The sequence below is a fragment of the Electrona antarctica genome, assembly GCF_951216825.1.
Source record: "Electrona antarctica genome assembly, chromosome: 11".
Classification (NCBI taxonomy): domain Eukaryota; kingdom Metazoa; phylum Chordata; class Actinopteri; order Myctophiformes; family Myctophidae; genus Electrona; species Electrona antarctica.
Genome location: NC_136792.1, coordinates 18,082,822 through 18,101,228, shown reverse-complemented (window position 1 = coordinate 18,101,228; position 18,407 = coordinate 18,082,822). Strand labels below are relative to the sequence as shown.

General features: G+C 42.4%; 1 protein-coding gene across 1 annotated transcript; it reads right to left on the bottom strand.

Annotated features, from left to right (window-relative positions):
- Window positions 1–3,299: 3,299 nt before the first annotated feature.
- On the bottom strand, window positions 3,300–17,527 carry hnf1ba (HNF1 homeobox Ba; the record flags this gene model as incomplete). Its single annotated transcript, XM_079513728.1, has 10 exons — window positions 3,300–3,320; window positions 4,689–4,730; window positions 5,209–5,303; window positions 6,238–6,423; window positions 6,987–7,116; window positions 8,526–8,658; window positions 13,353–13,637; window positions 13,799–14,063; window positions 14,784–14,983; window positions 17,142–17,527. 10 exons carry the CDS (start codon window positions 17,525–17,527, stop codon window positions 3,300–3,302), a joined length of 1,743 nt encoding a protein of 580 aa, XP_079369854.1.
- Between the last annotated feature and the right edge of the window lie 880 nt (window positions 17,528–18,407).

Here is an 18,407-nt window from a genome sequence, read left to right as displayed (position 1 = left end):
AAAGTAGAGGTGGGTTGTAAACAGGGTCAGGTGATTTGGGGTGGGCGTTCTTGGCAAGCACACTCACTCACGCACGCACTCACGCACGCACGCACGCACGCACGCACGCACGCACACTGCACACACACACACACACACACACACACACACACACACACACACACACACACACACACACACACACACACACATACACACACACACACACACACACACTCACAGATGCATGAATGCACATGCACGCAAGCAGTGAAGCACACATGCGCGCATGCATGCACGGCACACGCACCATGCACTCTAAGTAGAGGTGGGTTATAAACAGGGTCAGGTGATTTGGGGTGGGCGTTCTTGGCAAGCACACACACACACACACACACACACACACACACACACACACACACACACACACACACACACTTTCTTTGAACCTTCCAGCTATTGTTGTGGTAAAACATTTGAATGAGAATGTATATATTAGTGCTTGAATCCCAAATGATCTTCTGCTGATTCAGTGAACCTAGTGTAGTAGCCACTGTAGCCTACTTGCAAAGCAAGAGTGATTGTTTAGTGTAGGCACTATGACCATGTACTTTAGATCTTTAAACTTCAAAGAAGCTGCCCTGTTATCACTAAGCAATACCACAAATCTTTGTAGAGGGCCATAAACAGAGATTTACTAAGACAGCTCTCTGACTGCTTCAAGGGTTATGTGCATTGTCTTGCACATTGTTACTACTGTGTGTGTGTGTGTGTGTGTGTGTGTGTGTGTGTGTGTGTGTGTGTGTGTGTGTGTGTGTGTGTGTGTGTGTGTGAGTGTGTGTGTGTGTGTGTGTGTGTGTGTGTGTGTGTGTGTGTGTGTGTGTGTGTGTGTGTGTGTGTGTGTGTGTGTGCGTGCGTGCACGCCGTGCGTGCCTGCCTGCCTGCCTGCCAGCCTGCCTGCCTGCTTGCCTACTGGTGCGTGTGTCTGGGTCACACGTAAAATGTTACAAAACTGTTAATTAGAATTATTTTAGTATGCCCAATAGAGTTCAGAATTCTTATAGAAGAATTAATACATTATATTTAGTAACATTTATTATTATCAACCTGTATGATATGGTGAGGTGTACTGAAGGAGACAAATCTCAAGTTCTGCATTGTCTTGACTGTCAAAAAAGTCAAATTCTAAATAATTAATACTAGCAAAAATAACTCTTATATCAAGGACGTCATTTTGGAAAACAAAACTTTACTTGAATATCAACATTTTGTCAGAAAGTATAAATAATGATTTAGCACTGATTTCAATTTTATACAAAAATAATACATTATCAGAAAAAATAAAATCATGTCTTCCGTTGTGAGTGCCCTCTGATTAGATGGCAGTAGGTGTGTCTATAACAGTCGCAAAGCAAACCACATACAAATAACAATGTAATGACCTAATATTGAACAGGAGACATGGATCTGCCTTGACATATTATAGGGATTTGGCTTTCATTTGTGTAAAGTAGCCTATGTCAATCAAGCTTGACTATTAATAGTCTTATTAAAAATAGTAATTTCAATAGGTATCTTTTATGCCATGATTGGTGCCAATCTCACACCGTAATTCCAACTACACTGGGATTGCAAGTGTCTAATACTGTTTGCGTGGGATTCTGACCCACATCCACTGCCTGCCACCCCCCAACATTTCTCAACCTCCATGGAATCCAGTCTGATTATGTGTGGCTGCTATCACAACACTCTGCTATTTCAACCACTCTCTCCTTCACAAATTCCTTGGGTAAAATCACTGTTTTGTTTGTGAATACTTGTCAATATTTTCATTCTCAGCGGGGGGTGTCCTGCTGCGATGATTTATGTTGAGGAGTATTACAATATTTGTCCTATTTGGTATGTCTTCACATTGTGTCAGAAAGTGGGAGCGCAAGAGGAGGGTGAGTCCCATTCCTGAAATTCACCTTAACCCATGTGCAAACAACAGTCAGAGGTTTCTATGGAAGGGATGGGCCAATCCAACCTGGGAAATCGGATTGTGTGACTGGATTCGAAGGCACACACATTAACAATGTGAGTAAGTCCTCCCATAATGCAGGCTTGTTTTGTAGGCACACTTTTTACAAGTGAAACCTTGGAAGTTGGACAGACTGAACCTGGGTTTAACTACACTTGTTACAATCATCCTTTGGCACATTTCTGAGTCACTCATGCAGCTTTTGTGTTATTTTACAGGCAGATTCATCAATAGAAACTATATAATCGTAACTTCACTGAGAGTGCATAATAATCTCCATTCTCATGTGTGTGGAGTAGAGGCTACTGTACAGAATCCATTTCTACAAGGCATTATATAGTCTATACACACATTGCATAGTCCTTCAAAGTTACAAGATTGTCAAAACCTTTCGATCACAGTATACACATTGAACAATAACTCACAATGTTGAAATCCTTCACAATATAAAATGGCTATCATTATCTGCACAGATGCACAGTTAAATGAATGTGAAAAAAATAATAACATGGAAGACTCTTTTAAACAGAATAAGAAGGTGAAGTAGCTACATGTCTATAAAAATCAATACAGGTTGCTCAGGACAAGGTAATTATGATTGTCATACAGTTCAGCTTACGTGCATGGCTATGCATGGCTATTGAAAATGCATACTAGCCTGGTGGTGGGATCATATTATTTATGGCCCCTGAAAGCAAAGATTAATCTGATAATTCATCCAGGTACTTGATGTTGAATGAGAGTCCTTCACAGAATCCCACAGTCTTCACAGAGACTGGTCATTGTCTGCACTGGTTTCAGTGTACCTTCATGTCCACATCAAATCACAGTATGCCTCCCCGGGGACCTTTGCTCCGGTTCCATACCACAGAGTTCAAGGACCATATTTGCGGCTCCATTTGTTTTTTGTTCTTCCGCAATGTCACAAATGACCGCCACAAACAAGATGACCATCTGCTAATATACTGTATGTGTGGGCATTTTTGAAAGAGCTAGATAAGGAATACTGTTTGCAAAGACTGTGTTCTTGTTTAAAATCATACATCCTTTGTTGATCTTTTGTGAATGGCAGAGGAAATCCAGCCTCATTTCCAGGTGCCTTGTCATGAAAATCTGCAGGTGAATTTAGTGTCTTTTCCCTTCCCCATTTCACCGCTCTCCACGGCCACTCTTTGTTTATTGACTGACTCATCGTCCAGTGTGCAGTTGCCAGTTACTAAGAGTTGCCACGGTTACCACAGCGAAAGGGTGGAAAAATGTGCTTCGGTTGCTGGGCACCAAGGAAGTCAGGTGTACACTCTCACCAAGCTTGAAGAGGACACTGTATGAGGGAGAGAGAGAGAGAGAGAGAGAGAGAGAGAGAGAGAGAGAGGGCACCAAATGTCAGACAAAGGAGCTGTACGTCACACAAAACATTACATACAGTAGAATCTGTACATAGGTAATTGTGAAGTGAGAAATTAAACAGCTACAGTACAAAGTAAATATCGCCCCGGCACCTTCATGTGCCACACCTGATTAAATACATTCCTCATTCTTTTTCTGCTGACGCTGAAAAGCCTTGTTCCCATTCAAATGGTTCTCTTTTTTTTCTTTCCTTTTTTTTGGGATTGTTTGTGGATTTTTCCCCCCCTTTCTATGGTGGGGTGGAGGCAGGTGACCCTGGTGTGACCCTACGGACAGCAAACAGTCGTACCTGATAAAGGTGACCTGTTGCTAAGACTTTAGTCATTAGACACTAAGCTTTAAGTAGAGGTGGGTTTTAAACAGGGTCAGGTGAATTGGGGTGGGGGCTCTTGGCAAACACGGGTGTTATAAAGCTTGAGCATGTTGGCTGTGTCAGGTGGAGAACCCAGTCAGTCCTCTCTCTGCACTGCCCCAACCAAATAAAGCACTGATAAGAAATGACCTGGGTTTCTGAAACCCCACAGGCTTTACGTATATGGGTGAAGCTTTAAAAGTAGAAACTATCATGAGTTTCCCCTGATTAATACCTGGGGTATAGGATGCATGCTGCTGTGCAAGATATACCTATTGCACAGCATATGCCATGTTCTCAGCTATCAGCCTATCAGCCTATCAGTAGCGGTGCTTTGGCACCACTGTCCCAGCGTGGGAAATTGAGCGTGTGAAAGCGGCAAGGACAGCATTTCAGGCTAGAGCGATCACTAAGAGCAGGGAGAAGTAGGAAAGAGGAAGAGCCGTAATTACTAGAAAAAAACACCCCCATTGCATCTCCGTGACCCCACTGTAGCATAGAGCTAAAGTAGCAGGATGCAAGCCTCAAGAACTTTGATTAACACTGGCTCTCATTTCCTGACGGTGGATGCAGGCCTAGCCAAGCAGAGGTAACCCTCTCACCAGCAAGAGGAAAGCGAAAGGAGGCAATGTTAATCAGGGTTGTTCAGGCTGAGGGCACATGTGATTGATTGAATGGGCTGTTCAAAGGAAATAGGAATTGTGAGGAGTATACTATCCATATATCCATCTAGTCTATTTGTTTGCATTTCTATTCCACCAACAAAAGGATTTGAGCTATCTAAGGTCAAGCCCAGCATCAACATTACAAAAAAACAAACAAAACAAAAAAAGACGTTGAAAACTATGTCTGAAATTATTTGATTTGTGTGAGATACTGATGAACTACACCTTGTGACTCAACTAAAACAATGTATTTAAAAGTATTTACCCATGAGAGACCCCCAAGTTGGACCATCTTGTTTACTGTATCCTAATGTGACAGGGATAAAATAATAAGTCAATACACAATCATAACACGCACACACATGTGCACACACACGCACGCACGCACGCACGCACGCACGCACGCACGCATGCACGCATGCACGCACACACACACATAAAGTAACATAAGAGTATATATAATATGCTAAACACAATGTCTTAGGGGAGCTTTGTTTAAGAGCTAGTACACAGTCAATGCAGTCAATGAAGTCTGCACCACTGGATAGCTCTTACGCAGTCAAATCAATAGAAATATTCATTTAACTCTGATTTAACTGTCTGAGTTACAAAATGTGGTTACTGTGACTGCATCTGAGGCCAAATTTCCCAGAATAATCACATTCTGCACTGACACATATTGGGGTATAAAGTGACATGCTGTATAGGAGACAAAGTGAAGTAGAATGGGGATCATATACCATACATACATAAGCCTATATCATGTTTTATGTGGTGTGACTGACCTGTTTGCCGAGGCCGTTGGCATCTGTGACCACCATAGCTGAGGGGAAACGTGACGGGTGGGAATATTGTGGAGGTTCCTGTTTGTGAGGGTACACTGCAATCAAAAGAAATACAAATCAATATGACGCATTATGACATTATGAATCATTATGAAAAAGGAAATGCATTTAAAAGTCACTCCCCGCCGAGATCAACTTTTGACGTCTAATTTTATACTTTTATTGATTCAGAATGGTCTTGCTGATATATCCACCGTCTAGCAGCGCCCCTGTCACTAGGTAACGCTCGGTTCGCCTGTGGTCCGTTAATTAAATGAGTCCCCGCCGTCCGCTGCTATTTCAAGCACGATCTCGGAATTGAGGCTCAGACTGAGGTGTTTGAACAGAACGTCGATGTTAGGGGCTCATTACTAAATCGTGGCTACCCCGCTGTTACAATGTTAACGCTTCTGATGACATTTTAAAATACGATCGCCAGATTAGCTTTAGGCGATTTTGCTTCCGGTTCATTTTGAGGTCTTCAAAATAAAAGACCCCACTGTATCTGGCGGCAGATACGTTTCAGCGCCAGAGTCGATGGTGGCGGTCAATGAGTTAGTTCATGCTTGTACACAGTACAATCCTCAGTGTTCATTTAACAACTGTACAAATGGAACCAAATGGAAATAGACCCCTGATCAAATTAATTCCCATTTGTACACTCTCAGAGTTTACCACATTAACTGTGGCACTGGCATCACTATATTGGGAATGTCATTGTAGGTGAAATTCTCAAAAATAACAAGAGATCAGAATTAAGTTGCGTTGGGATGAGTCGTGAGCTTGTAGATCGGATATTCTTTTTGTGTAGAGATTTGGTGTAGACGGAAAAGAGTACAGTTCTAACTCAGGTCCATTTGACTAAGAATACAAGTGGTTAATTAACATGTTACTGTGTACTATTTTATCAAACATTCATGCAAAAGGTTAATAACAGCCTTCAGGAAGGCTGCCACTAAGAGCACAGAAGTAGTGTTACTGAGTACTGACTGTGTGAGTGCGTGACAGTGGTCATGAATGGCTGCTGGCTCATGTGGCTTGGAGAGTGCTGCATCAGGCTCTGCTGGTGCAGTGGGCTGTGTAACTGCTGGGAGAACTGCACAGGCTGAAGTGCTGCCAGGCTGCCTGCCACACTGTTGATAACCGGCACTGTTTGGGACTGTGATGAGTTCAAACCTAGCGAGACAAAACGAGATATATATATCAGCAAAAGCACAACATTTTATTGCAAAGTTGCTAAATAAAAGTTGTAATCAAAACATCAGCACAATGACCATCGGTACTGAGAATGCATGATGTAGATAATGACTGTGTATCAGTAGGCTGATGATGTGGCAGCGTGGGAGACTAAATAAAAACTAAGCTATAATGACTAAAACTAAAATGTGGAGAAGAGATCCAGTAGAACCAAAAGACAAGTCATTTAAGTTTGGTTGCACTCGGGTGTTGGGCTCTGAAAATAGCAGATCTACAAGCTCACAAGCTGTGTAGCTGTGCTATTTTCATCATGTAACCATGTGTAAAATCAGCAATTATAATGCTAATCAAGGCCCACCAACATGCAATTTAGTCGACTAAATCAACTAGATTTAGTTGATTGAAATCACATGATACTTAGTCAACAAAAACTAGACTAAAGGTAAAACATTTCAGATGACTAAAATATACTAAAACATTAGCAGAATTGTATTCAGAAGACAAACTTTGCTGTCAAAATCAGCACTGGGAGGGAGACGTACTTTGTGCTATGGCCATGACTCCTGAAAGAGGCATGATGAGGTTCTGTGTCTGCTGATGTGTGTGATGGTGGGAGCTGTGGCTGTGGATGTTGGTCAGCGTGCTCACAGGAGGAAGTCCTCCACCTGAAATCTGTAGGGGAAAAAAGGGAAATGCGGTGTTATTTAGTGCCAGTACTATTTGTCAGCTACATGCAAAGCTGTAACTGCAACAAGTGTCTACCATGTAAATTCACTGAGTCATTTTTCAAAATGAGCACAGATGTTCTCAAGTGAAACAGGCCACTAAGGCCAGAGAGATGAATGATGACTTTGTTCTGTTGCATTTGTATAACAGTGTTTGTGTCTTATAGGCTACAGCTCACAAGCAAATACTGATAAGGAACAAAAGGTAAGAGGGAAAGAAACAAGCTAGGAAATGTTAGCATGGATGAGTGTGTGTGTGTGCATGCGAGCAAGTATGCGTGTGTTGGTGAGTAGGTTTATGGTTTTTGATTCATCATTTTAAATTAGCACTGAAGATTTTATTGTATCTGTGCATGTATGTGTGTAATTATGTGTGTATGTGTGTGCGTGCGTGCGTGCGTGCGTGCGTGCGTGCGTGCGTGCGTGCGTGCGTGAGTGAGTGAGTGAGTGAGTGAGTGAGCTTGCATTGTTGATCATGGGTAGTTCCTTCACCATTTACAGTAAACTGTAAACGGTCCTATGTGTACAGTTGAAAGAACAAAACGTGCACAAAAACAGAATGTATGTGGACCAGGGTCCTCCCACTACACTGGGGCTGGGTCTATTTGACTACGTTGGCAGCAGCGCTGAGAGGAGGGACCAGTCAGACACTCTCCTGCAGATAACAAACTGTTGGTTCTGACCGCCAGTGTACAACCGTGACTGTCCTGCCAATGCTAATTTGACTTTCATACCATCAGAAAAGGAGGAAGTGCTGTGAACTATCACGAGGAGGTCATTCACAATATTAACCATTGTGATGCACAAATGTGTAACTGTAAAGTATGGCATTTTCATTTGGGTTGAGTACAGGTGCAAAAGTGTTTAGTTAGTATAATGCGTAAAGGTACAACTAAACACTGTGGCACCAGAGGAGACAAGGGGCCATGTGCAGGTTTCATTTTCACTGATCAAATATTGAAATAGGACAGAGGGGAGAAACTCATTCCCTTCACTGAAAAAAAAAAAGAACGTACATAATCAAATGCTGGCCACTGGCGTCATTTGCCTGGCAGAACAAGCACTGGCTTCTCTTTGCGCTTTAATCAATAAAGAGCAGAATGTTTCTTTGTCAGGTTTATTGGCTGAGTAGTGGACATGCCTGGTGCACTTTGGTGAAGGCTGTGCACGGGTTCAGCCGTAGCCTGACATCCTGTCTCCACCTTCCACACAGAACAGCACAATGTGCTAATTGTTGGCTCTTGCCAACAGGTCTATGGGAGTAGAGGTCCAGAAACCTGCTTTGTATGTGTATGCTAAACGCAGGCCAGGTCTTATCTAATCTGAGGCCAAGAGGGCCCAGGTGTGTTCACTCACCATCTTGGCGTCAGGTGACAGCAGACTGTGGCTGGGGTCCAATCCAACCGGAGACACCTGCTGTAACACCGACTGGCTGGTCACCATGGCGTTGCTGCCGTGGTGACTAATGGTGGAGGAGCTGACTTCACCGCTGTACCGCACTGAGGAGGGTAATGCATGGCAGGAAGAAAGAGAGAGAAAGAGGGGTATAGTTAAGTTTCAGTATTCAGTGCTTTTTGCGACAACTATTGCATATATAGGGCAGAGCGATAGCAGCCTGCAGGGGCCTTGCTCTGTGACTATGAGTGCCAGGGTTAATCCAGCCTACCAGACTCACCTGCTCTTTGCCTCAGACGGGGGGGAGCAGAACAAACAAACATAGTGACCCCTCCTCTGGTGCTATCTGCCTAGCTCAGCCAAGGCCATTCCACTGTGTACACGCACTCACAACAGCAGCCCCTGAGAAAACCATCAGACCTTTTGCACTGCTGCCGGACTGTTTGACGCGAGGAGTGCCCTATGCTGAAATAGTGACACCCTTTATGTTTTCAGGAAATCGCAGGAGACTCTTAAGTTAAACTTGGAAATTGGTCTTTTAGTGTCATAACCTAATCCCACGTCTAGACAACTTGTTGTCTATCAACCGAGGCCAATGGAATGCCCCCCCCCCCCCCTCCCCCACGCACGCACGCACGCACGCACTCACACACACACACACACACACACACACACACACACACACACACACACACACACACACACACACACACACACACACACACACACACACACACACACACACACACACACACACACACACACACTATCAAATACCTGTTTGCCAATGCTGGCCCCCTATGATACCAACAAAGTAAACATTACACAATTACAAGCAATGTCAAACACATTCTTATCCTACGGTCCCAGCATCACACAGGGAGAACCCTCCCACAGTAGGTGCTCTGACAGTCCTTATGTGACAGTGCAGAGACAGACACTGTTTGCACTCAGATCTCAGATTGTCCCAAAGTCCTGTCCCTGACCCAGGTATGTCAGACTGTGCCCTAGCTGCCATCCATGGTCAGTCGGTCCTAGAAAGACATTCAACCATTTGAGCCTGAAGGCAGCGGACAATCACGACCAATATCTGTTGCTGTTGTTTAAAGACCTTGGATTGAACAGAATAATGTGCAGTATATATCCAAAGCTGTAGTGCAGACATGACCAAAGAGAAATCATCCATTTCAAATGAGGAATCATATTACCGATATACCGAATAATGTAAGTGTTGCTGCTATAAAACTAATTATACATTTCACGATATGCAATACTGCGTAAATGTAAAACTCAGGACGTCTGCAGCCACTGTGACACTGGGACACACTTTGTCTAATTGTGTCTGCAAGAAGACCAACAGACACTTAACCACTTCAAATCCAGCCATGTCAGGTGAACATTTGCCAAAAAATAGGCAAACATTTGAAAAAAATCACACCCGTGTGAACTGAGTGGTGTAAGGTATTATATAGCCTGATCAGCTCTGACGTAATGAAATCAGCTCTGACGTAATGAAATCACACCCGGGTGAACTGGGTGACCGTAGCAACCATGCTCATTTTTTGCGCACAGACTAACAAAGCCAGTTGTAGGAGTGGTTTACACCACTCAAAAATAGCCTATCTACAAAATCACAATGCATCGCAACAAGACATGAGCTTCAGAGCTTGTACATCAGCTATTTTAGGCAAAGGGATTTGGTGAAGATGGGGACCAAGTATAGACCCCTGAGGGACACCAGTCAAGGAAGGTTTAAGTGGTTAAAGTCTTCAGCAACACACTAGCAACCCTACAACACTCCATTGTGTCTAGTAAATGCTGCTACAAAACAATAAAGCACTCCATTGGACTCATGACCCCCATTGCCACACAATGGCAGAGGACTCATAAACATGCAGTTATCTTGGAGCTGGGCAACCTCTGTTTCAGAGGGAGAAGGATGCTATGCGTGTTAGCTTTGTGTCTCTGTGTCTAGCAGTAATTCTAGCTACAGGGAACCTCCGTGTCAGTAAAGAGAGCTTCTTCTGTCTAGTCTGAAACTTAAAAAAAAAAAAAAAAACAGTGGGACAGCAGACATTGTCTCCCAAGGTCCTCAACCAAAGGGAAAGATACAACCTAACTTCTTTAGCTATATACACCCTTGAGCATTGATATTCAAAATGTTATGTCCCAATCAATTGTTTCTTGATAGGACTGATTGATCAGAGAAATCAAAAGAAGAAAAGGAAAATCAATGCGTTTAAATTATGTATTGTTAAAAAGTCAGCACAACAAGAGCAGGGGGAGGGCGAGAACCTTTGAAGGGGAGTGGTACAGCAAGGGCTAGCAGTGGGTTTGAAAGGCTACGGCTCCCTGTGTGACCCATGTAATATCAAAGCCTCCCTGCCCATCCCCAGGCAGTGCTCATTGTAGCGACAGTGCATATGATAGACCTCCCGCGTCTCTGCAGGACGTATCCCAGGCTTTGTACCTCTCTGGGGCACATGGACCATGCAGCGGACAGTGCAGACCTAAGCCTTTTCTGTGTGTTCCCCTCCTGATTCTGAGCTAGCCTGAGGTGACGGAGGGCAAAATACACCCACGGCCAATCCCCTCAATCACTACCGGTGTGTGCCTGATTTGGAACATCTGAGTCGGCTAGTTTTTCACTTGCTGACATGCTGAATTAAATTACACTACACTATACAGAACAATATCCTTTTTATACTTGTATCTTTTCTTTTAATTATCTTTGCATGAGAATTAATATCTTTTTTTTTTATCGCAGCTGAGCTGATATGTAATTGTGAAGTTAAATCCAATAGTTAGGCCAATACAATTTATTTAATTGACAAATGAAAGTTATTAACTAACCACTTTATTAGCTGATAATAATCCATGACATTTCTTAACTTTGACCATGACCTTCCATCACACTCCGCAATATCCATCACTCTTAGGATTAAATAAAAACATATTTATCAAATAAATATATATAGGGCCCTGCTGGACAGAAGGCATGTCACTTACTATGTCAACGTTTTTAACTATAAAAGTTACCAAATGGCAAATTCACATCAGTCTTTGCTTGTATCAATTTGATGATCTGACAACATAGATTGTGAATGCATGTCTTTACACTGAGAAAGATTTTTTTTAAATGATGCTTCTTTATGTAAATGTAGTTTTCTAAAACAAATGTAAGTAGCTTTAGCTTATATTATAGCCTACTTGTATCTCAGTGGTAGATTTGCTGTAGCTTCCAGTTTAGAATAATTAGCTACACGTTCCCCAACGAAACAAAACGAAAATATGTCAGCCGTCCATGTTTGCCTAATTTCCTTTCTAAGTGTATAATACCAAACAACCATAGGCTACACACTCACAGTTGTGACCAAACTCGATGAACCAAAATAGGATCAATACACATTCCCCAAGTATGGCTTTTGCTTTGATCTGACCCAGCAGTGACCTCTCTCATATAAGTGAAGGTGTGGCGATGGTTGAAGAAGGGGGTTACTGCTTGGAAAGGGCCATCCGTCCTGTCTGGCCAGAAAAGAGCCAATACTCCAGTGGACAGCTCATGCTGCTCAAGGTCTGCACCAAGCCTTAGCAGCCATACTGCTGCTCATAAAGGTGAGGGGGAGGCCTCCTTTAGGTCCACAGGAGATAAATGAACCTAGGTTACAGTGACTGCGGTCTTCTAATAGACCATAAACAATGGGACCCCCTGCAAGGCGGTAGAAGTCAGGGGAGCCCCCTATCAAAGGCCTAGGAGATGTAGTAGCTAAGGATTTTAATTGGCCATTAACCATGCATAATACGGGCCGTGTCCTAGCAACGTGATGAGCTGCCCTGCTGGGATGTTATTGCCAGACCAGGGGCTGACACTGAAAAACAGCTGATGGCGTTGGCGAGATGCCAGCAGGACACCTTGTCAGCGGCAAACTGAAGGCCTAGGAGGAGCAAAGTGCCTTCCGCTGCTGACCCCTCTCTCTTCTGCCTCACCTTCCCTCGTCAACAAGCCTCTCGCTGACCCCACAGGGTTTGCAACCTGAGGTCAATGCCTGGTCAGGTGTTGTAGCCAAATCTCCAGCAAACAGACAATCCACGAGAGAGAGCAATTTATCCAGAGGTAAAAGAGCATGCCAAGGTAAACGGTTTGTTTTCTCTTCAAAGATGACCTCGTGTTCTGACACGAGAGGACAACAATAGGCTTTGATTGAGTCTCTGTGAAGCCTATCAGCTTTGTGTCTTATGTCACATACAACAGGTAGACTTGGTCAACACTTGAATTACACTCAATGCAAACACCTGAGGGTCAAATGGTCAGAGCAATAATGTAGCTTTTCCTTGTTTTGGCAACTCTCCTAACGGAGTCATTAGCAACCTATGTGGGAGGAGGACATGTGGAAATGATGGTGTTAGGTGTGGTAATTTGGATGCTGCTGTCCCCATCCCTGACCCTGGCCTGACCCTGGCCTGTCACAGGATTGCTCTTTGTGCCATGCTTCTACATGCTGACTTTGGAGTGGAGATTGCAGGTACAATGTCGATTGTTCTCAGTGTGTTCTCAAAGATCAGAATAACAATGACATTTGCTCAGCTCACTCACTCACTCATTGATCACTTGTGCTCACTCTCTCTCTCTCTCTCTCTGCCCCTCCTTCTCCCATTGATCTCATCAACTGTTTCCCTCTTTCAAAATTACTTGAAAATGCATTAGCAGTCACTACAGCAATCCCGAATACTGTCAGATTAGATGTATTTTCAACATCTGTTGATCAATTGTGATTCATAAGCATACACATGCCAGAAGTCTCCATGCAATCTGTCATCATGACATCATCAACTATACCTGTCATCTTACTGGGAGGTGATATGCTGCTATGGGGGTGATGCGGAGAGCTGTGGAGTAGCAGGGGGTTGAGGAGGCTGTGAGTTGGTGTGTAGGCATCCATCGCCAACTTCTGCCTAAAGGCCTCCTCCTTTCGTCGGTTTGCGAACCAGTTATAGACTCGCACCTCTGTGACCAGATTCGAGCCGAGGCCGTGAGCTTTAGACGGGGACACGCCTCTCTGCAGACATTCAGCTCTATGGGAAGCAGACAGGGATACTTTCAGTAACGCAAAATGACAAGTGTATAGTGGATATTATTTGTGAGGTACATACCATCGATAAGGTGTAGGAAATATGACAATGTAGCCTACTTTTCAGATGGTTGAATTCTACACTAACGATGGGAATTAACCTACCTGTTGCACTCTTCAACCAAAGCCTCCCTCTCCTCTTTGCTGGGGTTCTTTTGCCTTTCATAAGCTTGGTAGAGGATTTGCTGGGATGCAGGCCCCCATTTGAAACGGTTCCGTCTCATTTTCTTGCAGGAGGGCTCACTGCCAACCTCATCACCGGGCCCCATGCCCTGGCCTGATGGGTTGAACTCTGGGAAAAAGAACACTGGATCCTGATTGTCTTTGTCTGTCATATCGCTTATAGAGCCTTGCCGAATCTGGTCGAACTCTGAAATTTAAGAAGAAATCCACTTAGTTTTCATAATAGTTTAAAAACAGAGATTAAAAGGCAGACAATGGTTGAGCAAGCTATTTATAATTGGCAACAAATAATTATGACAGTATCACTCATAATGATATATAAAATGTACAGCATATTCCACATTGAAAGGGAACTACTGGCCCGGGCGGCTGTCTGGCTGTCTGGCTACTAATGCCAGCTGACAGTGTGTCACGGGTTCGACTCCCGATCCTGACGACCTTTGCTGCGTTTCATTCCCCATCGCTGCCCCTATTCCTGTCAGACTACTGTATCAATCAATATACGTAGGTATAGAAAAAAAGCCCCAAAAATATATATCTAAAAAACTACTGACTAGTACTGAACTACTGACAAAGTGTGTGTATGTAACGTAACATGTAATGTAACATTTTGCATAAGACTCTTATATAGTTTAATTTTTTGAATACAAATGTGAAGTTTTTCAGAAAACATAGGTCACTCAGGATTTAGAAGGCGTTTATAGCATGCCTCAGTCCCCCAGGTCTAATAATCTAATCAAATTATAATGAAATGCCAAAGTGTGCCAGACCAAGACAGTGCACTATAGGGCACTGTTGGTGGCGCATTCTGACGTAGTAGGATAGCCTACTACTAATTCTACAGCTACACGGTTATTGGCATTCGTGTCCACAGTCCACACTGTGAGAAACTCAAATATTAACTTACGTCTGAGAATTTCCCGCTGTTTCCTGACATACCAGGTGTAGAGTGCTGCTCGCTTCGTCGTTTTCATGGGCGTGCCTTTGTTGAGGTGCTGGGAAAGGTGCGACTGGTTGAGCCCCGTTACATCCACCACTTCCCGCTGTGGGATGTTGTGCTGCTGCATGTAACCTTTGATCATACGGGCAGCACGCCATGGGTCCTCGCTGTTTTTGATAAAACACAGGGCAAACTATGAGCTGATGTGGTTACGTAGCTATAGGCCTTGTTCCTAGGCACATGTTCCTTTCGTCATGCAGTGCAGAGTAGGCCAGAGACTTCACGTTTAAAAATGGATGCTAGTAATGAACATACCTTGCATACATTAATTAGGCTAGCCTAATTTTATAATTTGTAGAAGGCTACAGGCTACAAATACTTTGGTTTGGTTTAATTGTAATGTTTGTGGTTTATGTTTAATGTTATTATAAGTTGAAATATATAGTTATATAGCGGCAGGCAGATTAATTGTGTTATCCATCCCTGCAGTTAAATTAAATAAATTCAGATTTGGTTATCATGTATGATGTTTCTACCCATGACAGGTAGCAGCCGGACTCGTAGCAGCAAAATGTAGGTCGATGGGAAACTACAAGTCAAATAGCCTAGTAGCTAGCCTAGCCTAATATAGCCTCGATTCTCGAACTATATAACTCCCAGAAAGACATTTTGTACCAGCACTTGCACCACTTCCCACAGCGGGAAGTGGTGGATGTAACGGGGCTCAACCAGTTGCACCTTTCCTAGAAATATTAAGATCAAGCCACAAAATCCTCCATTGCCCATCAAGATTTCAGTATAGGCCTAAACTTAAACAAAAAAATAATATAGGCATATAGGCTATGTATCATGTTAAAATATATATATTTTTCGATTGTGTTGTTAAACAAATGAAATAAAAGTAGCCTATTCACCCGTAATAGCCTAGCCGGCCCTAGACCACCACGCAGACCCGTGTTTGAGCTGTCCTCGAACACATTTGTCTAATTCGGAACATTAATCATTTCGAACAAGAAACGCATATTGGCTAAAACACTCAGTCATTTAATTAATTGCAGGCTATTTAATTGATTTAATAACGAAATGCAATACTATTTGAAACAAAAGTCACCACTTGGCACTTACCATATTATTTAGTAGCCAATACACAAAATGCTGTTTTATCCAGTAGTCGATGCTCTAATCTTACGTTATACTCTTGCGCCAGTATCAAAAAATGACGGAGGACGAATTTACACTTGCCCTAATCAGAGATTAGTAGGTATAAACTCACTGACATCTGTAATTATGGCAAACCTACACACGTCTGTTTGTTTTGGAGAATGCCGAGGCCTACATCTAAGTCTGTGGGTTAAGTGGAGATGTTGGTTTATAACTTTTGACAATGAATAACCAGATCTCCATTCACTCTAATCGCACGCCACTGTGTATCTTTCAGTTGATGATTTATAGAATAAAATTAATAATAACTTAACTACACGTGGGTTAGTTTTGATTTTCTTCCGGTGTTGTTGTTATAGACCATGACTCGCATGAAATATTTGTCTACAGTAAAGGTTTGAGAGCACATCACAAATACATGGATATGGGCCTAGTTTCTTAGGCTTCTAAGTTGACTCACTTGAAGTTGAGTTAATCAAAGGAGAAAGGTATCGTTTCGTTTCTACTTATTTATAACCACGGCAATTACAAATAAATAGACCTATTATTGTCATAAACAATTAGAAGCCAATTTAGTTGCTATTAGCTATCGGTACTGTATATAGCCGGCCCGCTTATGAATACGATTATGATAAATATTGTGATAATTGTTATTATATTGTATCATTATGAAATAACTAAATTCAATGGCCGTAATCTTACTCTGAAAAAAATAACAAAGACAAAATCAAACGAAACACGCACCTGTGTCTTTACTTTCTGTTCTCGTAACGTAACCCACTGTACACGTTTATCAATACGAGAGGTGGAGTGGCTTTAGGTTAATAATAAATAGATCTTGTTTAGTTGATATTTTGCTAAGGTAAAGAAATAGTAGCCCAATCCATGTGGATAATTAACCAAAAACAAGTAGGCCTACTGGCGGGTTTATTCAAAATTGTAAATAGACAAACATGAGGCCATGTTCCATGGACGTTATGTTTTCCATAACTTTGGGCCATTTAAAAAATATATATACAGTGCAGAGAGCAACGATATGCCTATATTTTCTGACACTGGCTTGTTAAATAATAATAATTGTAGGCCTATTATTATCAAATTAAACCTAGTCAGTTTTTTGCGTTTTATAACGTTCACAGTTGAAATGCTGTTCGGAGGACTTACGCCAACATACGGTCCACTTCAGCTCTCTGCTCGGCCGCCTCCTCCGTGTTGAGCGACTGCAGCTCCTTCAGTATCGGCGGAGTATCAAAGTCGTCCCCGTCCTCCTCGGAGCCCTCGTCTCCGGACAGCTTGCCCTTATTGTTGCCGTTACCGTGTCCGTTCGTGAGCGTGTGAAACACCGGCTTCGTGTCCGAGTCGCTCCCGTTCATCTTGCTGCTCGGCGGAGACATCTGTAAATTCTCCAGTTTTACTCCAAAGCCGGCCGGGCTCGGGTCCATATCATCCAGCGCTTGCATCAGAACATCTTTGCTGACTCCGGAGTCCAACAGGGCGCTGAGGAGTTCCTGTTGCAGGGATGTCAACTTGGATACCATTTTAAAGAACATTAAATATCGCAACTCATATCATACAAAAATAAAAAATAAATAAAAGAAAGAAAGAAAGCGTATTAAAAAAGTTCCTTCCTTCCTCTCTTGTCCGGTGTTCCTATTCCTGACACCTGCTCGAAGAAGTTGATTCACTTCCCTGTTGAGGGGAGTGATAGCTAATTTGCCATGATGCTTTCGGAGTGCGGGGGATATAAAACATGGTAATTAGTGGGCAGGCTGATGGGGCCTTTATGCAAATCCTGAGAATGAGGCCGTTCTGACTGAGGCCAAGCTGTTTACACTGCAGCGCTGTTGCTTTTATTGGCTCCTCTTATCAGCAAAACTTTCATGGACTTTGGACTCTGTTGTATATGCCATAAAGACGTTCAAGACAGAAGAGGGATATTTCCTTCGCTTACCATGACAAGAACGAGAAGCATTTAGCATATAGGCTATACATTTCGTATTGTTATTATTTTTGTTCTTATTGTTATTTGTTGAGTGATTGATTGATTGATTGAATAGGCCTACTTTATTAACAGTTTGAAAATGATGATGCTAAAAGGATAACACAAAAGGGTGTTTGCATTGTGGTCCTGTGTATTCAATTAATTAAGATTCTTATTGTTATAACAATCTATTATCACATTATTATTATTGTTATTGTTGTTATTATTATTATTATTATTATTATTATTATTATTATTATTATTATTATTATTATTATTATTATTATTATTATTGTTATTATTGTTATTATTGTTATTATTAGACTACATACTGTACAGACTATACATTCTTGATATGCCTATACAAGCAGGTGCTTCATGCTGAACAATTCAGCCAACACAAGAATTAAAACAAAATGAGAGAGGGAAAAAAATGGAACGACAAACAA